A 21,611-nucleotide genomic window follows, 5' to 3' on the forward strand; every position below is an offset into this window, starting at 1 on the left:
AGTAAGCATCTGAAAGAGTTGACTGAAGCTTTCGGATTAACCCAAGTTGTATCTTCACCTACACGAGTTACTGTTGATACTTTGGTTGATGTTATATTGGTTAATAACCTGGATAAAGTTGGAAGAGTAGATGTGATTCCAGTCTCATTAAGTGATTATTATATGGTTTTCTGTACATGGGGTAAACAAAAAATGTGTAAAGAACACTCACATAGATTTAAAGTTAGCAGAAATATTAAAAAAATAGATATTGTTAAATATGCGGAAGATATAAGTAAATTGCGCTGGGACTGTGTATATAATGCCACTGATGTTAGTACTGCGTACTCTGCTTTTGAAAGAGAACTCTTGAAAGTAATAGACCATAATGCTCCACTGAAACGTAAACGTATTAAGAAAAAGGAATCCCCATGGATTACTGATCATGTATCAGTATCTTCGCGGAAATTGGAAAAACACTTCAGAATAGTATCACTAAGAACGGCGTTGATTATGTTGATCTTGACAACGACCTGTCTGATCATTGTAATGAGTCATGTTTATCATCATTTAAAGACATAGAAGAGCATGAAACTCTTGAAGTAATTATGAAGATGTCAGTGAAAAAAGCTTGTGGAAACGATGATACCCCAATGTCGCTCATCAAACCGGTTGCTCATTTAATTGTTAAACCTCTTACACATATACTGAATATGTCAATTAAACAAGCCTCTGTTCCAGATGAACTGAAAGTTTCTAAAATTACACCTGTCTTTAAAGGTGGGAATAAAATGGTGTTTGGAAATTATAGACCAATCAGTATTTTATCTGTTTTTGCGAAGATTTTTGAAAAGATAATATTTACTGAACTATATGATTATTTGACCAGTCATCATCTTCTCTGCGACCAACAGTCTGGTTTTCGCCCTAATATTTCGACTTCCACTGCACTGTTAAAAGTAACAGAGGAATGGCTAGACAAGCTCGATAGAGGTAATCTAGTTGGGGTAGTAACATTGGACCTGAAAAAGGCTTTCGACACTGTTGACCACAAGGTATTGTTATCCAAACTGAAAAGACTGGGTGTCACCGGTAATGCACTGAAATGGGTAGAACACTATTTATTCAGTCGCGTTCAGTATACTGTTGTGAATGGTGTAAAATCCCCCATGAGAGTTATTGAGTGTGGCGTTCCACAAGGGAGCACCTTAGGTCCTCTGTTGTCAACGACCTGGCGGAATGCCTTAATGAATGTAAGGTGTCTCTGTATGCTGACGACACCTGTATATACACTGCACATAAGAATGCTGAATCTGTGGCCGATACTTTCAACAAGGATTTAGAAGCAGTAAATCACTGGCTTAAAGAGAATAAACTTGTACTTAATGTAAATAAATGTGAATGTTTGCTTGGTACCAAAAAACGACTAAAAAGTGTAAAGCATTTTAACGTACATATTGAATCATATGAAATTAAACGAGTAACACATATTACATATCTTGGTGTTAATTATTGATGAACATCTAAAATGGGAACAGCATATTGGAAAAATATCAAAGGAAATAATAAGTAGAATATATCTATTGAAACGGATACGACCTTATATAGCACAACAGACAGCATTGATATATTATAAGAGTATTGTACAAGGAAGATTTGACTACTGTGATGTAGTGTGGTCAAATTGCAGTAAAATGATGATTTATAAATTGCAAAGATTACAAAATCGGGCACTGCGTACCGTTCTGAAGGTTAATTGGAGGTTTTCAACACAATTGATATATGATCAGTTAAGTATTTCTACTATTAAAATAAGACAGAAATATAGAATGTTACATGCAATGTATAAAATTGCTCATGGGGTTTACCCCCAAAGTCTGTGTGAGTTGTTTTCATTTAAATATACAAATTATTTTTTCAGATGTAATATGTTAAAATTTGAGTTATGTAGATTTTCAACTAATTTCAAACGTAGGAGTTTACAGTACAGGGGATGTAAAGTGTGGAATGATCTCCCAGATAATATCAAGATTATGAGTTTTAATAATTTCAGGTCTTATTTGAAACAGCAGCAGTTCTAGTTTGATATCCACTGCGTTATATATCATATTACATCATATCAATTATCATAACGTTTCCTATTATGTTACGCGATGAGTACTATTGACATTTGTTTTATATCAATCTCTTTTCAATGTCTGTATTTTTTTTATTCATATGCTGTTATATGTAGATATACTTTTCCTTTTCTTCGCGATTTTTTTTTTCTCTTTTTTCTTATTTCAATCATCGCTATATATTACGCTGTTACTGAATCTATGTTTCGTTCTGTTATAATGTATACATGCACGGACTTGCAGAATAACAGCCGATGGCTGAGCAAGTTTCCTTTTTATTACCGTGTTGAAATAAAATGAAAATGGAAATGAAAATGAAAATGAAGGAGAAATAGGTTGTACTTAAACAAACTCCTAACGCTTCAACAATCTGATCTATGGAAAGTGAAGTACGATCCTTCCAGCTGTTATCCCGACTAGGACATGTCTTAACCACTTACTGCTTCTGATGAGGGAATCGATGTAAATAGAGCACTTACATTATATGATACTAAGATTTCGTCGTCCGCTAGTTTGAGATGTGAAATCTTCTCAACGAAATCTTGGCTGTTTTTCACGTGGTGAGGCGACTTTCCTACTAAGGGACTTAGAATGTTGGCCACGTGTTTGGCGAGGCTGTAAGTCACAGAGCCAATGCAGCTTACAATGGGTCTCACTGGAATGGGATCAGGTTTATGTACCTTTTGCAAGCCATAAAATCCTGGTACTGTAGGTTCTGTAGGTGGAGTCAAGAACTGTTTTTGTCTATCGCTGAAACCACCTTCCTTGTGGATCTTGTTAATGACACCAGTTACTGTCTTCCTATATCCATTGGTCATGTTGGTAGGATTGTAACCTATGCTCTAATATATGTCTTCTTATCGTCCAACAAATCTAGACATTTGTCAATGTACTTGTCCTTGTCAAGTACAACTACACACCTCCCTTCGTCTGCTGGTACAATTACGATGTTCTTATCACCTGCTAACTCTTCCAAAGCACGTAGTTCTTTCTCTGTGACGTTCGGTTTCGGTAATTCAGAGTGACATAATAGGGTACTCACGTCATGCCGTAACTCCTCTGCAGCATCAGGTTTGATGTTACCTAGTCGGATGGCAGACTCTGTAGCGGTAATCAGTTCCGATACGGGTGCGATAATTCCCTTGATGACAGATTTCTCACCCAACTCGATGGGATGCTGGATGACACACATGTAGGCTTGCTACGTCTCCAAGCCGTCTTTCGCGCGCTGGACAAGGTCCAGTGCGCTCTGCACAATCTCGCACTATTTAAGGGCCCTCCATCATCGGGAGCTTCATTCGCCCGAAGAAGCCAATTAATAATTGGCGAAACGTCGCAAACAGTGAGTTTATTTCCAGTTACTTGATTCAACTAATTTATGGTCATGTACTTCGACTAGATGAATGAGAAGAATTTACATCAGTCTGCTTACTGAGCACTTTACGATAGCGTGCTGTTGTATTCACACACGGCAAGCGCAAACGTTTCACACGCGTAGTGTGCAGTGATCTCAGCGAGAGTGCAATGAAGCAAATCTTATGGATCCAAAACTCTAAATGGATCCACAATTGCACGGATGATGACGTCATAGTGAAATGGGCCGAATGATCAATGTCACACAACCAATCAAATGACAAGGATATCTTCAAGCGTAATAATCATACAAGTAGTGGATGGTCACGAGTGCGAATCATGGTGTCAAGATTTCGCACGAGGTGAAAGATAGAGGCGCTCTATTCAAGCCGAGTTGAATAGATCGCCTCATCTTTCACCGAGTGCGAAATCTTGTTCCACTGCACGAGTAAAGACCATACACCAAAGACGTTCTATATGTAACCTCTTTACCATACACCAATTTGTTTCGCGCACACAGCGCGCGATTGGCGAGCTGCGAGTGTACGCTCGCTCCCATCTGATCCCTGTGTGCGCGCGAGTCTACAACCCGCCGTGTGCGAGCGGCCTTTGCAAAAGGCTAAGGTCAATGGTGAATTTTACACGGGAGTCAATGGAAATAGGTGATGTCAGCCAAGCGCTATATCCATATTTTGTTCATACGAAATTGGACGGCTGACAGCCACAGTATAGACGGGACTTTTAACTAAATGTCACGTGATGGGCAATCAACCAATCGGATAGCTGTGTTCTAAGTAGGTGATGCATAATAAGTGTGTGAGAATAAAGTTTGACTTACTTGAAATATTGACAGAAAACTGACAACTGCCATTATTTCCCGCCTTATCAGAGGCATACGCCGTAACTTCAGTGACGCCAATATCAAACCTACTGCCCGGTGAAGTCGAGTATTCGATGGTTCCGTTAGTGTCGACATTATCGCTGAAGTTGGCTTTAAAGCTGACCACATTCGTTGAAAGTTCAACTATATCTTCAGGACAGGCAATGTTAGGTGGCTCCCTGTCTGTGTTTTATATGCAGTTTTGGTATTTTAAGAATAACGAGGCGATATGTCAATAAGAGTCGGAGATTCATGTTCATGTAATTACTGGCTATATCTTTCAAAATCTCATATTATTTTGATTATTGTGTTTTTATTATCATTATCATTATCGTTATCATTATTATTGTTATTATTATCATCATTATTACAGTTATTACCATCATTATTATCATTATCATAATTTATTCGGCATTTGCAAGACAATACAAGCGATAACAGATTTGTAATAAAACAAGCAAAATACAAGGATACAAGATGTCAGGTTTTTCGTGGTAGGCTTCCCTAAGTTGTCCGGTTGGAAAAAAAGCATTCAAAATCACTATAGCCCTTGGGTAACTCCAACCAATAAGATTGGTGTCCTTGTGATAGCTGCCGTTTTGTCTTGCGGAGATGTGAAAGAAACATTAAGTAAAGATTTTTTTTTTTTTCAAATTTGATTTGATTTCATTTGATTTATTTCTGCTTAATTCCGTTACATCAGATATGATTATGTACATGTCATTTATGACAAACAGTATATCGACACAGAGTTTTTAGTACAATTATACAAGACAAATACAAACAGCTTATGGAACTTAAACAGATATCAGATAATCAGATCTGAAAAATGGATATCCATGTATATATTATTGCCATAACCTCTATTATTTGATTCTTCTCAATATAAGTTGTTTTTTTTTCATCAAAGAGAAACACCCAATTGATTTTCAAAGTCACTTTAACAAAATCATAGTCAAGGGGTAATTTTGTATTTTTGATCTGAAAGATAATTTGCGTATAATATTTTCCCATGGCGTCAACGGACGCCGCTTTGTTCCTTCAGAACTTCGAGAAGGTAACAGACGTTCCCTTTCTTTCTGTTTCTCTAAACTCTTTCGATTCACCTTCTTCGGATTATCAAGGCCTACCTGTTAGGTTCAAAATTACTTCACAACAAAAGAATTACCTTTGCCTTTAATAACGATCTTAACATCCAACCCCTTTCTTCTCACTTGTGTCTCACTTTGAATAAAAAAGCCAGGTATATATATATATATGTATATATATATTGAGAATTCACGTATTGGCTCCACAAAGAAATTAAAACGGCGAACGCCACTGAAAATTTGAGTCCAATAAACTCATTCTTTATTGACAAAAAAAAAAATGCATTACAAGTTTATTTCTTCATTTCTTCAGTATATATATATATATATATATGTATATAAGTATATATAATATATATATTTATATATACGTGTGTTTGTTTTACTCCAATTTTACATGCACTCTCCTACGTCCAACAGTCCTCTTAAAGTTTGTACCACGAAGCGTTACCATATACTGTATATGTATCTATGCTCTCTCTGTAAACTCAATTAGTAAAGTTTCAGAACAAACTAAAGCTAATTCAACAGACATGATTATTTGTTGCTCCGAATAAATGCAATCACGATTTTTTTTTTTTTTTTTTGGCGTGCATTTCCGAGATCAAAGATGAGAAAATAAACAAAAGCGAAGAAGAAAAGTAATGACAAACAGATAAGTACCTTCAACGAGGATGTATGACGTACAGGTCTTGTTCAAAACGTCATCTGATATAACAGTTGTCACAGTATGGTTACCAAGTCCTACGTCACTACCGGGAGGTTGACCATCGATGCTCATAGTGACATAAGGCCCACCACCGACGTATCCGTAATGACTCACACTTGTTATGACATCGCCAGAATGGAAGGTTTGCACGAAAGTAAATACGCTTTCTCCAGTGTTAGTACCGACTGTATCATCCAGATCCGGACTTATAACTGGGAGCTCGTTCACTAGACAAGAAAGAAGTTTTATACATCTCATCAGAGAAAGGATTGAATCATTTGCATTTGCTAGGTTGATGATGATGATGTCTACAATTATTACAATACGTATATAACACCAGAGATCAAAGATAACATTTTGCATTTTCAATCTTACTTGATGAATTTAAACCCCTCCTTTAATCAAAACAGAAATACAAGAAAAATAGTTTCGTTTTGTGAGTAAAGATATTGTGTTTTGCTGTTGTCTTTGCTCTTTTTTAGGAAGCACTTACACAAATATTTCCAAGTATCGTACTTACAAGACAACGACACTGACATTTATACTGTGGGCAGAAAATGCCATATATATATATATATATATATATATATATTCATTTTGATAGCACCATTAAGGTCAGCCTATTTGCCTATTATCATATGCCTGCATTTTTATGAACTCGATTCTGATTTAATATAATGTAAAAAGAAAGTTACAGAGAGAGCGAGCGTACAATTGTTGAACACGTAAAAATCACATGTTGCTTCGTTGCCGAAAATGTCCCTCGCTATCAGAGTAACAGGAGTGTATCCAGGAGGATAACGATGGCCGTTGAAGCCCGTTGGTAAACTGTAGTTCACTGCTCCAGCTTCTGGTCGGTTTTCATCGTAGTAGGTGTAATGTCCTTCAGGTGGGGGAGACTCTTGTGTCCATGACAAGCCATGGAAGACGTTTGGCGTTGTTTCATTCAGCGTTACATTTGCGCATTCCACAGCTGGCGGGGTAGTATCTAAGTAGAAGAAAAGAAGGGATACGTAAACGCTCGCATAAAGTTTGTGTGTGTGTGTGTGTGTGTGTGTGAGTGTGTGATATAAATTTATTTCATTATTGTTCTTTAAAATTTAGCAAATGCCTCGTGAGCATTGTGTCGCTTTTTGAGCTTTCATGGAAGCAAAAAATAGGCTAATTAGTACGGCTTGATAAGAAAATGATTACCTTGTACTATGATGACCCATCTACAGGTCTTTTGGAGGACTGTGTCATTGATAACAAGAATGAGCTCATGACTCCCAATGGGTATAACGTTATCTGACGTCACGTTGGTGGAAACGTGGATGGTAACTTCGTCGTAGAACTGGTAGGAAGAAGGGCTCAGCGTCAGATTCGTTGCAGTCAAAGTAGGATACGTGTAAGTCGTCTCGCCTTCGTCAATTTCGTGCACTTCATCCCCAGGGCAAATCACAGGCAAAACTGATACTATCAAATTAAACACGAAGAAAACACAAAGTAAACAGTGATTAAGAAGCTTCTGTGTTTCTGTTTTCGCTTGGGCGCTGTTTGTTTGTTTTTTTGGATAATGTACCTTTATACCATTTCAGGAATTTTCAGCACAATTGATAATTAATAACGAGTTGCACATATTTCAGAAATAGAATACTTAGAGCAATATGGTCACATGTCAATAAAAATCAAATGGAAATGAAATGGAAACAATACTTGTTTTTAAGAGAAAAGTTTCTTCTGTTCACGGAAGTGCAGCAAGTGAAAATGCAGTACGGGCCTGTATTTTACGACAAACGTTTCTTCCGATTACGCTACCTATCAACAATAATTCTTACTGCTACATTAAAAAGCGAAAAAGATGCCATATTTCAATCTTACAAGCGTGCCAGTCCTTAGTTAAGACAGAGAGATATGTGTGAAAGAGACACACCAACTTTGTAGAGGCTATATCTTACAGCCGCCACCTAACAATACTACATGTGTGATAATGGAGTTTAGCTTACATGAAATATTGACAGAAAACTGACAACTGCCAATATTTCCTGCCGTATCGGAGACATTTGCCGTTACTTCAGTGACGCCAAGATCGAATCTATTTCCTGGTGAAATCGGTGAGTATTCGATGGTTCCAGTATTGTCGACATTATCGGTGAAATTAGCTGCAAAACTGACCACGTTTGTTGAGAATTCAAAGATGTCTTCGGGACAGGTTACCTCAGGTGACTCCTTGTCTGTTTTCGTCGTCATTGTAGGTTCGGAATAAGAAATAGAGAGATATCCGAGTAAAGTAAAGGATCTAATGCAATCACATACATGTTTTGATTTGTTTGTTGAACTCAAGCTTTACATCTTGTTGACGTTAATGTGCACAATACAAAATCACGCCAAAATAACATGAGCAGTAAAACTTTGGTTTAATTGGGCAAGAGAGCTAAGCAATTTTAAATTTGCGCGTTTTTCTCTCGAAACTCTGATATTCATCTCAAATATGTGACAGCATCATAATCCAATAATCTGCCTTAATTTGTATATAAATACATCACTATCCATTTTGTACAGCAAACCTGAGTGTTTGGTATTAAATCAATAAAGTCTGCTCCCGAAACTCAGAAAATTATATCAATACGTGTTGTGTAAATCTTTATATAGTAATATCAAACTTAAATGAATCCAATTGCATATTTTATTTCATTTTTATTGAAAGAATAAAAATTCAGCAACATCCGAAACCATAAACTTACCTTCGACGATGATATATGACGTGCAGCTCTTGTTCAAAACGTCATCTGATATAACAGTTGTCACAGTATGGACACCAAGGCCTACGTCACTACCGGGAGGTTGACCATCAATACTCATAGTGACGTGACATTCACCGACGCACAGGTAGTTTTTCCCACTTGTAATATTGACATCACAAGCACAGAATGATTGCTCAAAAGTGAATGTGTCCTGTCCAGTGTCAGTAGCAACTGTGTCATTCAGATCTGGACATTCAACTGGGAGCTCAGTTACTGAAGAGCAGGACAAAGAGTTTAGAGAAGAGGTCGAATCATTCAAAACGTATAATCAAGCTTTAACCTTCACAACGATCACTTTAGAAAAGCATGCATGCTGCATCAAGGTTTCCAGATAGAAACATGAAGGTTAACGTCTCCATGTGTCCTTCCATCGAGACTTTGAGGTTTAGTGTAAACCTGTCAGTTAATACAAGCAGGATTACAAGGAAAGACAGCTACAGTATTCATCCAGTGTATCTAACACTGTAACGGAGGCTACTTGGCCGACTTGGCCGAAGAGAAAACCCCAAGCACGCTGATACAGCCCTTTGCAGTGGAAGTAGATTGTTTGACCAAGGGCAGAGTTTTTTTTTTTTTTTTTCAGCTTCTATTGCTATATAGCAAACGCTCGGACATTATCTATGCATCCTCATTTGAATTATACTGAAAACGTTAACTTCTTGAAACAAAATCTTATTTTAATCCTGTTGACGTACAGACAGTTATGATCCCCCGTAACATTATCTGCCTATTGAAATTATGTATATGCCCGCCTCACTATTTACCATACAACAATATCCGGAGGAAATTGAAGAGGAAGCTAACTTACATGTGTTTGTGACGTAAAATTTGCAAGTTGCTTCGTTGTCGGAAGTGTCTCTTGCTCTAAGAGTAACCATAGTTTCTCCTGGTCCATAACGGTAACCGGTATATGAAGTTGGTCGATCGTAGCTTGTTCCGTTGTAATTAGGGTGTTCATCATAGTAGTAGTAATGCCCTTCAGATGGGGAAGGATCTTCTGTTCGCATTAAGCCCCAGAAGATGTTTGGCCAATCTTCAGTCAGTGTTGCGTTTGCGCATTGCACAACTGGAGGTGTAGTATCTGTCATGTCAGTGGAGTAGCAAGTCACGGTATGAATCATACCCATATCCATACCCATTTATAATATGTATATGTATATGTATATGTATATATATATATATATATATATATGACATCTATTTTATTCACTGCACAACATTCACTTTCTTTCACTTGTGTGTGTTTAGTGTTTTTGTTAGCTCTCCTATGGAAAATGTGCACATGTTCACTAAGATATTACAAAATTATCCTCAGAACGATAACGGGTCAACTGGTTTTAGTCCAAGCATTTACACGTCCGTGATGCAATGCAAGCAAGTTCAGGGAAGGTTTTCTTCTTCGTCGTCGTCTTCTTCTTCTCATTTCTCTTCCTTTTCTTCTTCTGCTTCTTCTTCTTCTTCTTCTTCTTCTTCTTCTTCTTTATTTGTCTCTACGACTGCGATGAGAGTCATTCATGTTTAAAAAAAAAATGTGTAACATTTTCCGTTTAATATTGTTTCAAGAGCTACGATCATAACAAATAGTTTTCCGCACATAATTATGCTCACAGCTACAAATGTTAATGAAGTGAAAATGTTAGCCGAGGTCCATCCATCCCCTCCTGAGTAAAAGGACAAAAAAAAAAAAAAACGACCTTATCAAAGCAATAGCCAAATTACAGAAATCACTGCGGAAGCAAAAACTATACACGTCTTCAATTTAGTCCAAGTAAAGACATTTGTGACTCAAACTTCTCTCTCTCTCTCGTTTGCCACCATAAACCGAGCAAAAGACGGAAAAGCTGAAGGGAGGATTTGTATCATACCGCAGACCTGCTGGAAAGAACACATAGTCCCACAGTGTGAGAAACACAGTGTGAACACAATGTGAGTCATCAATTCACAGTGTGAAACAAAGCATTACTATGTGAACACTCTGTGAAAACCACACCACAGTGTCAAATCATCTTCGTACTGTTAAATTCAAGCGTTTTCACATAGTCAACTATGTGAACACACTGTGAACACATTGTTGAAAACTGTGTTCTTTCCAGTAGGGATCATCATTGCGATTATTATTATTATTATTATTATTATTATTATTATTATTATTATTTCGTTTTATTTATACAGGATGGCTCCGTCAGTAATCAAATACTGTTTTCCAGGGGGGCCCTGTAAACACATACATACGAGGTAACAACCAATAAAGTTAACATAACTCAATTGGTCGTACATCAAACAGAACAGAACTGTTCATGACAATGGGAAAATGAAGAATGACCCTAAATCCAACTTACTGTCTGAGTTTATAAAGAAAAAATGCATCCCCTATAATAAGTATAAATATATCATATATATCAAAATATACGTGCCTGAAAAAAAATACAACCATTACATTTTTTTTTTCTATCAATTTACCAAATCAAAAACTATTATCTATACTAAAATCTCAATTCACCTATACATTATACTATTCTGTACTTCAAAATTCAACATTCATTTCTAACAACGAAAATCAACTACACTCAACATTAATCATCATACAATAATAAACAACATACAATCTGCTTCTTCTACTACCCTCCGGTACAATATAAATCAACATCCAGCGAGAAAAAAAAAAAGATGAATTTATTACCCAGAACACCATTTCAAATACTGTGAACGAAAAGCGTTCTTACTTTGGTCATTTCGCACTTGGCGTGGCAGGCTATTCCATAGTAGAGCACAGTTAACTGAAAGGACACGTTTACCACATTCTGTTCTTACTCTTGGAATGATAACATTAAAATTCTCCGAACTTCGCATTCTATATCCATGAGTGCGGGTGGACAATGAGATTATGTCAAACAAGTAACAGGGTGCACTGTCATTCATGATATCAAAAAATAGTTTGTTTTTCTGGAACTCCCGTCTTTTTTCCATGTCAATCCATTTCAAGACACGGAACATTCGGAGGTAGAAGTGAGCATGTTGTTTTAAGGACAATTCTTGCCATCTGCTTATGTTGCTTTCATAATCTTTTGTTCCTGTACTGCAGTTGCTCCATGAGATACTGCAATAGTCATAATGTGGTAGAATAAGAGAACTGGTGAGCAGTTTGGCACTATCTGTGGTAAGGTACTTTCTGACTCTTCGCAATAGGGCTAGCCTAGAATCAATTTTGCTTGAGAATTAAGATAATATTTACATGATCCTGTCAAGTTATGTGCTGGTCCAGCCAGACTCCCAAATATTTAACACGGTTAACCTGGCTCATTAATACATCAGACACATTAATTTTTGATTAGTGGGTGTTGCAATTTTGATAATTTTTGTGGTGTTCCCACATCATCAAACATGTTTTTCGGTATTCAGGTTGAGGTGGTTTCTTTCTAACCACATTCTCACGCGATTCAGATCATGATCAAAGCAGGTTTCAATGTCCCTTGGATTGGAAACACAGTACATAAAGAGCAGTGTCATCAGTGTTTGTTTGTGGAAAAGTGGACAATCCGTTTGAAATAACATTTCAAGTTGCTAGATGAGAAGACTACCACAGTTGGTGACATCAGGTGTAGACAAATTTTGAAATACTAAGAAAATGTCACAAATTTCATTGCTTTTCTAATGAAAAGGACACAGTCCCTCTCCTCGATAACTGTGATATAATTTCCTCTGTTTTCTGAAAGAGCTTAGTCAAATTTGTACATCACATCACATCACTATATTTGATCCAATTTAGAAGCGTATTTATTGGTAGTGAACTGAATCCTCACTAGATACAAAAGTCATAAAAAGGAGGACAAAAGGGGGCGCGACTGTACCAATTCGTTCCGTGCAAAGGCGTCCGGTCCAGTTCGAATTACAACTGTAGATAAAAAACGCAAACAATGAACATCTTTAGGCTAAGTGAATTATCGCACAAATATACAAGAACATCAGGTATTAACCTGGGGGAAAATCACATCTGAAAACAAGATTACACAGGTCCTTTTAGACATGAGTTGTAAGTAGCCTTACGTTCCTTATTTCCTTCTTGCTGGTGTTTTTTTTTTCTTTTTAAAGGTGCAAACATATCTATACCGAAATTTATTTCGATAGCTACAGCGGTTCGTAAGTTAAGTCGTCCACAACATCAACTGTACAGAGAGGACGGGCGGGCGGACGGACGGACGGACGGATGGACGGCGGACAACCTGAAACCATAATGTTTAACGGTGACACTCTGTGTTGGAGGCAAAACATCGCTGTACTTACGTCGTAAGTTGAACATCACAGTAGCTCTTTTTGAAATAATCCTAGGGCTCAGGTAAGCGGAGGGAAAAAAAAAGAATATTAAATCCACGATAGTTTTTTTTTTATTGTGTTCTTATAAAGTTTTCGTTACCAAAGCAAACGGAAGAGAAAAGAACTGTCGTCTACACTAAGAATCTTAATACTGGTAGGTCACTGGTTCAAAAAACAAATCCTAAGGGCCAGAGTCTACATAGGTATTATACATCAAATCCAGCTTGATTTAAGTTCATTAACTATATTACAGTCTACAATTTATAATATAGGTATATCTTGCACATGTATACCGTACCAGCTGATGCGTGATCTGGGCCCCGTTTCATAAAAGATCTTAGGATGGCAACTCCTGCTGGAATGGCAACTTCCAATAGCAACAGCCAATCAGGAAGCTGGATTCTCATCGTTACCATGACGATTGCCATTCTAGCAAGAGTTGCTATCATATCAACTTTTTATTAAACGGGGCCCCAGTTGTTCGTTGGAGTACGCGATGTGTCACGCACATTTACGTGACCTGTATTTGCAGAATTCAATTCAAATTTATTCCATTTCAAATGTATATAATATATTGAAACTACCAATGTGAATTTCGACTGCGGAAAATAGGTACCTGCATGTATAATTATCATTCACTCCAAATCCAGATGGAACACACGTTGCTCCATTTTCGCACGAGTTGTTGCCACACGGATCTATATTGGGAAAGAAAGCACGGGTAGTCAATAATGTTATACATCGTTTCAATCACAAATTATTTTGAGGTTGTTTCGGGGTTTGTTTGTTCGTATGTTTGTTGTATTTTGTCACTCATCAGTTACGTCGTGTGCCAGGTAGAACGAAGCGAACTCATGCTAGGTCCGTATTGAAGTCCATTGCATAACAATAATCCAGCTCGGGATTAGCTCATGTACAGACAACATGTGACAGATGGGTACAAATGACCTTTCTTCTTTCTCAATTAGGCAATCCACTAGTCTTCAAGCAACAGAATGCATTAGCTCGTCCGACTTTACAATTTATGGAATTCATCAGTCATGTTCAAACAAAAGATGAACTTGCGTAGACCAGGTGACCAGAATGATCCTTCAATTAGCATTTTGGAAAGCATCCATTTCATTATTTTGCACTGAATGTAATGACAATATTTTCCATTGATATAGCCAAATACTGCCTTAATGCTGTCAGGTGGATGTGATGGCAAGCAACACTTGCAAGAACTACTTGTGCATCACAGATGCTTATCTCAGTAAATTTAAACACCAGCATGCTCTGCTGGTACAAATGACCTTTTTCTGCTAATGCTCAAAGTGAAACCCCGAACTGGCTTATGTCCTTCCTTGCTGGAAAGAATAAAGCGTCTCAGTGTGTGTTTGCACTGTCACTGTTCATCTAGCAGACTTATGTGAAAACGCTCGAATTTATTTCACACTGTGGTGCGTTTTTTTTTTCACAAGGTATTCACAAAGTAATGTTCTGTTTTACATTGTGAAGTGATGATTCAAAGTGTGTTCACACTTGTAAAACACTTGATTTTAACAGTGTGAAGAGATTTCTCAATGTGTGCACAATGTGTGTCACATTGCGTTTCACATTGTGGGACACTGTGTTCTTTCCAGCAGGGTTGAATCTCGTGCGTTCTCGTCGCTCTTCCGGGCAGATGACGTTAAATTGATTTGATTTGATTTGATTTGATTTGATTCATGTAGATTATGCATACATTATACAAATACATAATTATAAAAGGATGTATACATGGAATAGTCATTCATTTTCATAACATTATGTAGGAGTGGATCGTCATTAGCTACAGTACAGCCCGACCTCTCCTATCCGGGCATGTTGTGACCGGCACTCATCCGGATAGGGGGTTTGGCCGGATACGGGAGACTCAATGTTTTACACACGCAGCTACCTACACGATGGTAGCTACATGCACATAAATGTTAGTTTTACGTGAACATGTCAAGTCCCCGTCTTCTCTGTTAATTTGCTCAAACGATCGCCTGTACCGTGCTCTGATTTTAAAACCGAAAAAAAAAATGTTCTGTCAATGTTCTTGCTGTGATTTTGGGAAAGTGAATGTCTGAATGGATGTTGTTTGGATGAAAATGAATATTGATATGAATGTACATTAATTTTGCTGGAAATGATATGTATTTTATTTTAGTCTGGGTAGGATTTTTTTCAGAGTTTGGATTCCCTATTTTCCCCGTTAATATTAAATTGAAAAAAAAAATCACGGTGAGATCGCGTCCGGATAAAAGAGAGAGACGGGTAAAGAGAGGCCGGATAGGAGAGGTCGGACTGTATTCAAAGCGTGACGGGGACATCCATGGAGTTTGCACAATAACTGATACACCTCGTGTATAGAAATTGTTCATAATCGCAAACAATAACATGGCATTATGAATGAGAAAGTTGAAAGAAAGGCAAATATACTTGTACATTCCTTTTTTCTTAAAAAAAACTACAATTTATGATTTTGATGAGAATATAAATGACAATGATATATCTAAAGTAGTGACAAGAAGTCAAAACGACAGAAATAAACGAGATGAAGTTTTTTTTTAAATGAAACTACAGTACGTACTCGCAACATAAAGTCCAGAATCTTTGTTCAGCTGATTGTCTGTGGAGATCGCAGCATTGAGGGTTTCCATAACCACTGTAGATGTGATGTTACTGGTGCTTTCGAAAGTGGTATCAAAATTGACGACTATGCTTCCCCTGGTAAAAGATTCGACATTACAGCTGGAGAACCCAGAGAGGTCACCTAAAGTTTTGTTTAACTGGGGGAAAATAAAACCAAAAATCAAAGTAGGGAACATGCATATCTGCATTTACATGTATCCTTATCATTGCCTATGAGTCAATTTATTACCTCGGCCAAGGGAGGAGGTGATGTTTGTGTCATGATATGACATGTGTTGTATTTGTCACGTAATAATTTGTCTTCATTTATCAATGTTCATCCTGTAGATCATGTAAGAGATTGATGTAATTGTAATGGCTAGAAAAGCAGTGCAGCTTTAAAAAATAAAAGCCTGCAGCAACATGACCAAATATGGAGATTTTGCGATCCGAATGAAAGCAAAAGACAGTGTTTTGGCATTAAATGTTTTGGGGCTGAGTAGACCCTACGTGACGTCGAAATACGAGGAAAGGGTATCCCTGGTAGTATGCCTCATACTATCTGGTATGTGGACGTCATTCACGACGTCAAACACAAGTTTCTAGCTAGGTCAAAACAGGACCATTTCAAAGAAATTTTGTTTCCGTGGACAGGAAGTGATGACGTCAAGCGGAGGCTTGACCAATGCAAAATGAGATACTCAGGAAAGTTTTGACAGGCAGAAAACGCCAACCTATAAAAAAAAAGGGGGCAGGACTTCTGTAAAAGCTTTCTAGGAAGTCACTTCATTAAATTTATTTTACAAGGAAACCTATGGTCCAACAAATGTATAAATATGCAATGTTTAGGTACAAAATTCAGATGCCATATAATTTGCGGAACACTCAGGACCAGGCTACGGTACTTCGAGATTGCGAAGTTGGAGAGTAGCAGAGTGTTATTTGGAATCAGTGTGATTCAGGGATTGTTGCATTTCGGCTTGGACAGCCTGACCGTCCAGAAGAGAACCTAGGAGGATTCAAGTTTAAACACCAACAACTGTTGTAAGTACCTGACCATTTCATTAAAAATTGTTTGTGTATTGTAAGTTTCTATGTAAATCCCGATATGACATCGTATGTGTGAAGTTAATTGTATGTCAAGCCGAATTCTAATTGCATTGCGAAAGAAATAGAGACCTAGAACAACGACTACATTTTAATGGGCTGATTAATCACCCCTACTCAACTTTGAAAGATATTGATACTACATGGAACATTATCATGGAAATTATGTCACTCCTCAGTGGTAATATGATGGAATATAAATGTGTTTTGTTTAAGGTATATGAATAGAATCAGGAATAACCAAAGACCACAAATTAGAAGGGAGGTGTCATGTTAATAAATTAACATGGTGTTTAGGGTTCCAGAGAGAGAGAGAGAGAGCTACAGTTTAGGGTTCCAGCGAGGACGACAGTTCAGGGTTCCGACAAGGACCGAAGTTGGGAAGCCAACGATCAGAAAGGGGAGAAGACCCGCTATTCAGGCAGGGCATCGTCGACCACCTAGAGCAACCAAGCACGGGAGCTTCTAGAATAACAACCGAGCAGAGCAACCAAGCTCAAGAACAAATGGAATTGGATATCTGTACTCAAGTTTGTACTTATGTTATTATTGTAAACCATCACAACTCTGAAACCAGTATAATAAATATCATTGATTGTTTATTGTAAGAATACTGTGTGATTGGCTACTTATTTCGAGGCACATTAATTGCACAAGTCGAAAAAGTTGATTGAATGAATGGTCTGCTAATAATCTGTTGCATTTTGAGAGAGTCAACCTTTGATTAATAGAAAAGATCCCAGTCGCAGGGAGGACTTTTGTTCCCCACATTCAGAGGAAAGTCCCCTTGTGACAGTTTTCGTTACCGTTGGTTTGTGTGTTTGTTTGTCCTTGTGCAAAATAACTCAAAAAGTTTTGCACGGATTGGATGAAACTTGCGTTAAAGGTTGAGAATGAAACAAGTAACAAACGATTAAAATTTTGGCAGTGATCCGAGAATTTTGGGGGAATTTATGAAGGATTTTTGATATTTTGACAGGAAGGGTCAACGAACTTCGGAGTTCAAGCTGCGCATTTTTGATGTTTTCAAACGCGCACTAAAGTGTATGCTCTAGTAAACAGATTGGAGGGTCAAAATGTTAACCAAAATTCTGTTGATAATATTGCTCATTCCATCAAAGATATTTATCTTGATGTAGCCCATAAAAGTGGTATGATAAAATCTTACTCCAAAATCCGTTATTCCAAACAGAATAGCTACAAAAATAAAAGGAATTCAAAACCATGGTTTGATGAAATTTGTGCAAAACAACGTGCTCAATATTTTCGCTTGAAAAACCAAGTTAAATCGGAAAATTCAATCAGTATTCGCAATGCACTCACAAAAGCCAAGAAAATTTACAAAAAAACTCTTCGTTCTGCCCAAAAACAATTTGATACGAAATTCTTGAATGATCTTAGGGGACTTAAGAATAAACAGCCTCAAGCGTATTGGGATGTTATAAATTCCTCAAGCGGAACGAAAGCTCAGACAATTCCAATCGATACTGAGACGCTCGAAAAACATTTTCGTGACTTAAGTCAATCTAAGAATACTAATTTAACTGGATATATCAACGCTGAATATGAGAATATTTCCTCAACCAACCATGCCTTGAATTGTCCCATTGCCAGTGAAGAAGTTATCAAGCAAATTAAACGTCTAAAAAATGGAAAAGCGCACGGTGAAGATATGATTTTAAATGAATTTTTAAAACTAAGTACAACTTCTTTATTGGAAATTATTGTCAAACTATTTAATATTGTATTAGAAAGTAGTATTGTCCCAACGGCATGGACAATAGGCCTTATTCGTCCACTTTATAAGAAAAAAGGAAATGCCAATGATCCGAATAATTACAGAGGTATTACTCTACTAAGCTGTTTTGGAAAATTATTTTCCGCTGTTTTGAATGAGAGATTGACCTCTTATCTTGAAGATAATGAATTATTAGGTGATGAACAGGCTGGATTCCGTGATGGTCATTCTACCCTAGACCACATATTCGTACTTCACTCATTGATTGATTTACATTTACATAAGAAAAAGAGAGTGTATTGTGCTTTTATTGATTATAAGAAGGCATTCGATTTGGTTGACAGATCCTCTCTTTGGTGCAAATTGTTGGAACACAATATTGATGGTAATTTCTTTAAAGTAATCAATCATATGTACAAGCAGGCTAAATCATGTGTATTAACTGGATCTGGAAAATCAAATTTGTTTGTGTGCAACATTGGAGTACGTCAGGGAGAAAATTTATCCCCTATGTTATTCTCCCTATTCCTAAATGACTTTAGAGATTTCATTTGCAACAAATACGAAGGGATAGATTTTCTTCCTCACGAAATTGATTCTGAAGCATACGATATTGGATTTGATATTTATTTCAAGCTTTTTACTTTACTTTATGCTGACGATACGAATGTCCTTGCTAATTCTGAAAATGAACTACAAAATGCTCTCAATGCATTATCAGAATATTGTAAAAAATGGTACCTCCAAGTGAACACGAGTAAAACAAAATTGGTCATATTTTCTCCTGGAAAAGTACGGAACATTCCCATTTTTAGATTTAATGGTCATGTCGTAGAAGTTGTTGATGAATACGTGTATCTTGGCACCACCTTTAGTTACAATGATAAGTTCCGTAAGGCACAATCCAAACAACTCAATCAAGCGAGAAGGGCAATGTATGGCCTTTTATCAAAAACGTATCATTTACGTTTGCCTATTGATATTCTTCTAGAATTATTTGATCAATTAGTAGTACCAATTTTGCTTTATGGAAGCGAAATTTGGGGGTTTGATATCGTTAATGATATCGAAATAATTTTATTTCATATGAAATTTTGTAAACAAATATTACATGTTCGAAAAAATACTGTAAATTGTATGATTCTAGGCGAGCTAGGAAGGCTGAAATTAGAAAAATACATTGAAAGTAGAATGATAAACTTTTGGAGCAATCTTGTACATAGTGGACAAAGTAAACTATCTGGTAAAATCTACTTGATACTGAAATTACTTTTTGAACGAAATATCTATCGCTCACCATGGCTCATGAAAATACACACGACGCTTAATAATATAGGCATGAACAACCTGTGGAACACGTGTGAAACTACAAGTCGTGAATGGATCAAAGCATCGGTAGAGCGCCGACTCGTTGATATACACAAACAAAATTTGTCGTCCACTATCTTTGATAATTCACAAACCAAGACTTATCGTATATTCAAACAATCACTAAATTCTGATATTGAGAATTATTTGATTGAACTCCCGAAGAGGGATAGAATTATTCTTTGTAGGTTTAGGTGTTCAAACCATCACTTACCAATTGTTTCTGGGAGATACACAGATACTCCCAGGAACATGAGGATCTGTGGTCTTTGTGATATGAATACACTAGGTGACGAATTTCATTACCTATTTGAATGCCCTGTTTTCGACAACGATAGGCAATTATATCTAAAAAAATATTTTGATACTAGACCCAATACGTTTGAAATGGAACAAATGTTTAACTCCTGCAGTCCTAGAACACGTTCTAATTTAGTTAAGTTTTGTCATAAAATAATGATTTTTTTTCAAGAACTCATAGAAAACTTATGGTAAACATTGTTACTATAATGTTAATTTCCTGTCTGATTTGTCATTTTCGAATATCAATTTTCCGCATTGTATCATCATTTACTGGTGCCAACCAGGACCATCCCTGTTTTTTGCATTGTTTTATTATTTTTTCTTATACAGTTATGTTACAGATTTAGTTATTTGGTTATTTGGTTAATTGCATAGCATTATACAACTTTTTTTCTTTCTTTTTTTTCCCCAGTAAATTTATGTACCTTCAGTGTACTTTTTCATAATTATTTATTTTTATTTTTATTTATTTATTCTTTTTTTATTTTTTTTTGTTTGTTTGTTTTATTTGTTTGTTTGTTGTTGTTTTTTTTTGTCGATATGTAATCTCAAATGTATAATTCACATGGTTATCTCCAATATGGGTGACATGAGATAAATAAAATTCTCATTGTCATTGTCATTGTCATTGTCATTGCTAGGGCGAGGCGTGCCGCGCAGCAGAGGGTTTATGACGTAACAAAGCCTTCTATATTGGGAAATCGAGCGATTTTTCTGCATTTACACCTATTAGTTTGGAAATCACTGATCTCTATGGAAGAGCCCAAAGAGCTTTTCCCCAGTGGTGGAGAGGAAAAAAATATCTTTGGGAAGAGCAAGATCACCGGTGGAAAGTAGCTGCTTGGCGGAGGTCTGCGCTCTCAGAGTGCTTTTCTAGTTATACTTGTATCATTCTCTCTATCACATACGCTAATGGTATATTTAGTCATGTATTGTCATTATTGGAGATCAATACTTTAAGTTATAACCTATCTCTCTTTCCTCGTATTCTCCATCGGGCATGTCGGGAATGGCGGAGTGATCGAGGAATGCTTATTGTCATAAATAATGATCAACAACTTTCCAATCGAAAAGTCTTATCTTTTTCTACATCCTCGACATCCGCCTTGACATTCATATAGTCATAATGTAATTAGAGGTGAACTTGAATCACAATAAATATGGTATTGCTGCTTTTCAGAGAGTTACAGATTGAGGGAAAAAAATCAACTTAGATATGATAGAAAACAATAAACAAA

At 36.8% G+C, this 21,611-nt stretch overlaps 1 protein-coding gene across 1 annotated transcript in view; it reads right to left on the bottom strand.

Moving 5' to 3' along the window:
* Positions 1 to 21,611, bottom strand: part of LOC140239849 (uncharacterized) — an 88,620-nt gene that overhangs the window by 32,627 nt on the left and 34,382 nt on the right. The window contains exons 7-13 of the mRNA XM_072319672.1: positions 9,718 to 9,990; positions 8,850 to 9,122; positions 8,112 to 8,339; positions 7,321 to 7,581; positions 6,839 to 7,114; positions 6,081 to 6,353; positions 4,288 to 4,512 (exon numbers count right to left, since the gene is read on the bottom strand). Of these exons, the coding sequence (XP_072175773.1) occupies positions 4,288 to 4,512; positions 6,081 to 6,353; positions 6,839 to 7,114; positions 7,321 to 7,581; positions 8,112 to 8,339; positions 8,850 to 9,122; positions 9,718 to 9,990 (1,809 nt within the window). The remainder of the gene's footprint in view (positions 1 to 4,287; positions 4,513 to 6,080; positions 6,354 to 6,838; positions 7,115 to 7,320; positions 7,582 to 8,111; positions 8,340 to 8,849; positions 9,123 to 9,717; positions 9,991 to 21,611) is intronic.

The sequence above is a fragment of the Diadema setosum genome, chromosome 16 (assembly GCF_964275005.1).
Source record: "Diadema setosum chromosome 16, eeDiaSeto1, whole genome shotgun sequence".
NCBI lineage: Eukaryota > Metazoa > Echinodermata > Echinoidea > Diadematoida > Diadematidae > Diadema > Diadema setosum.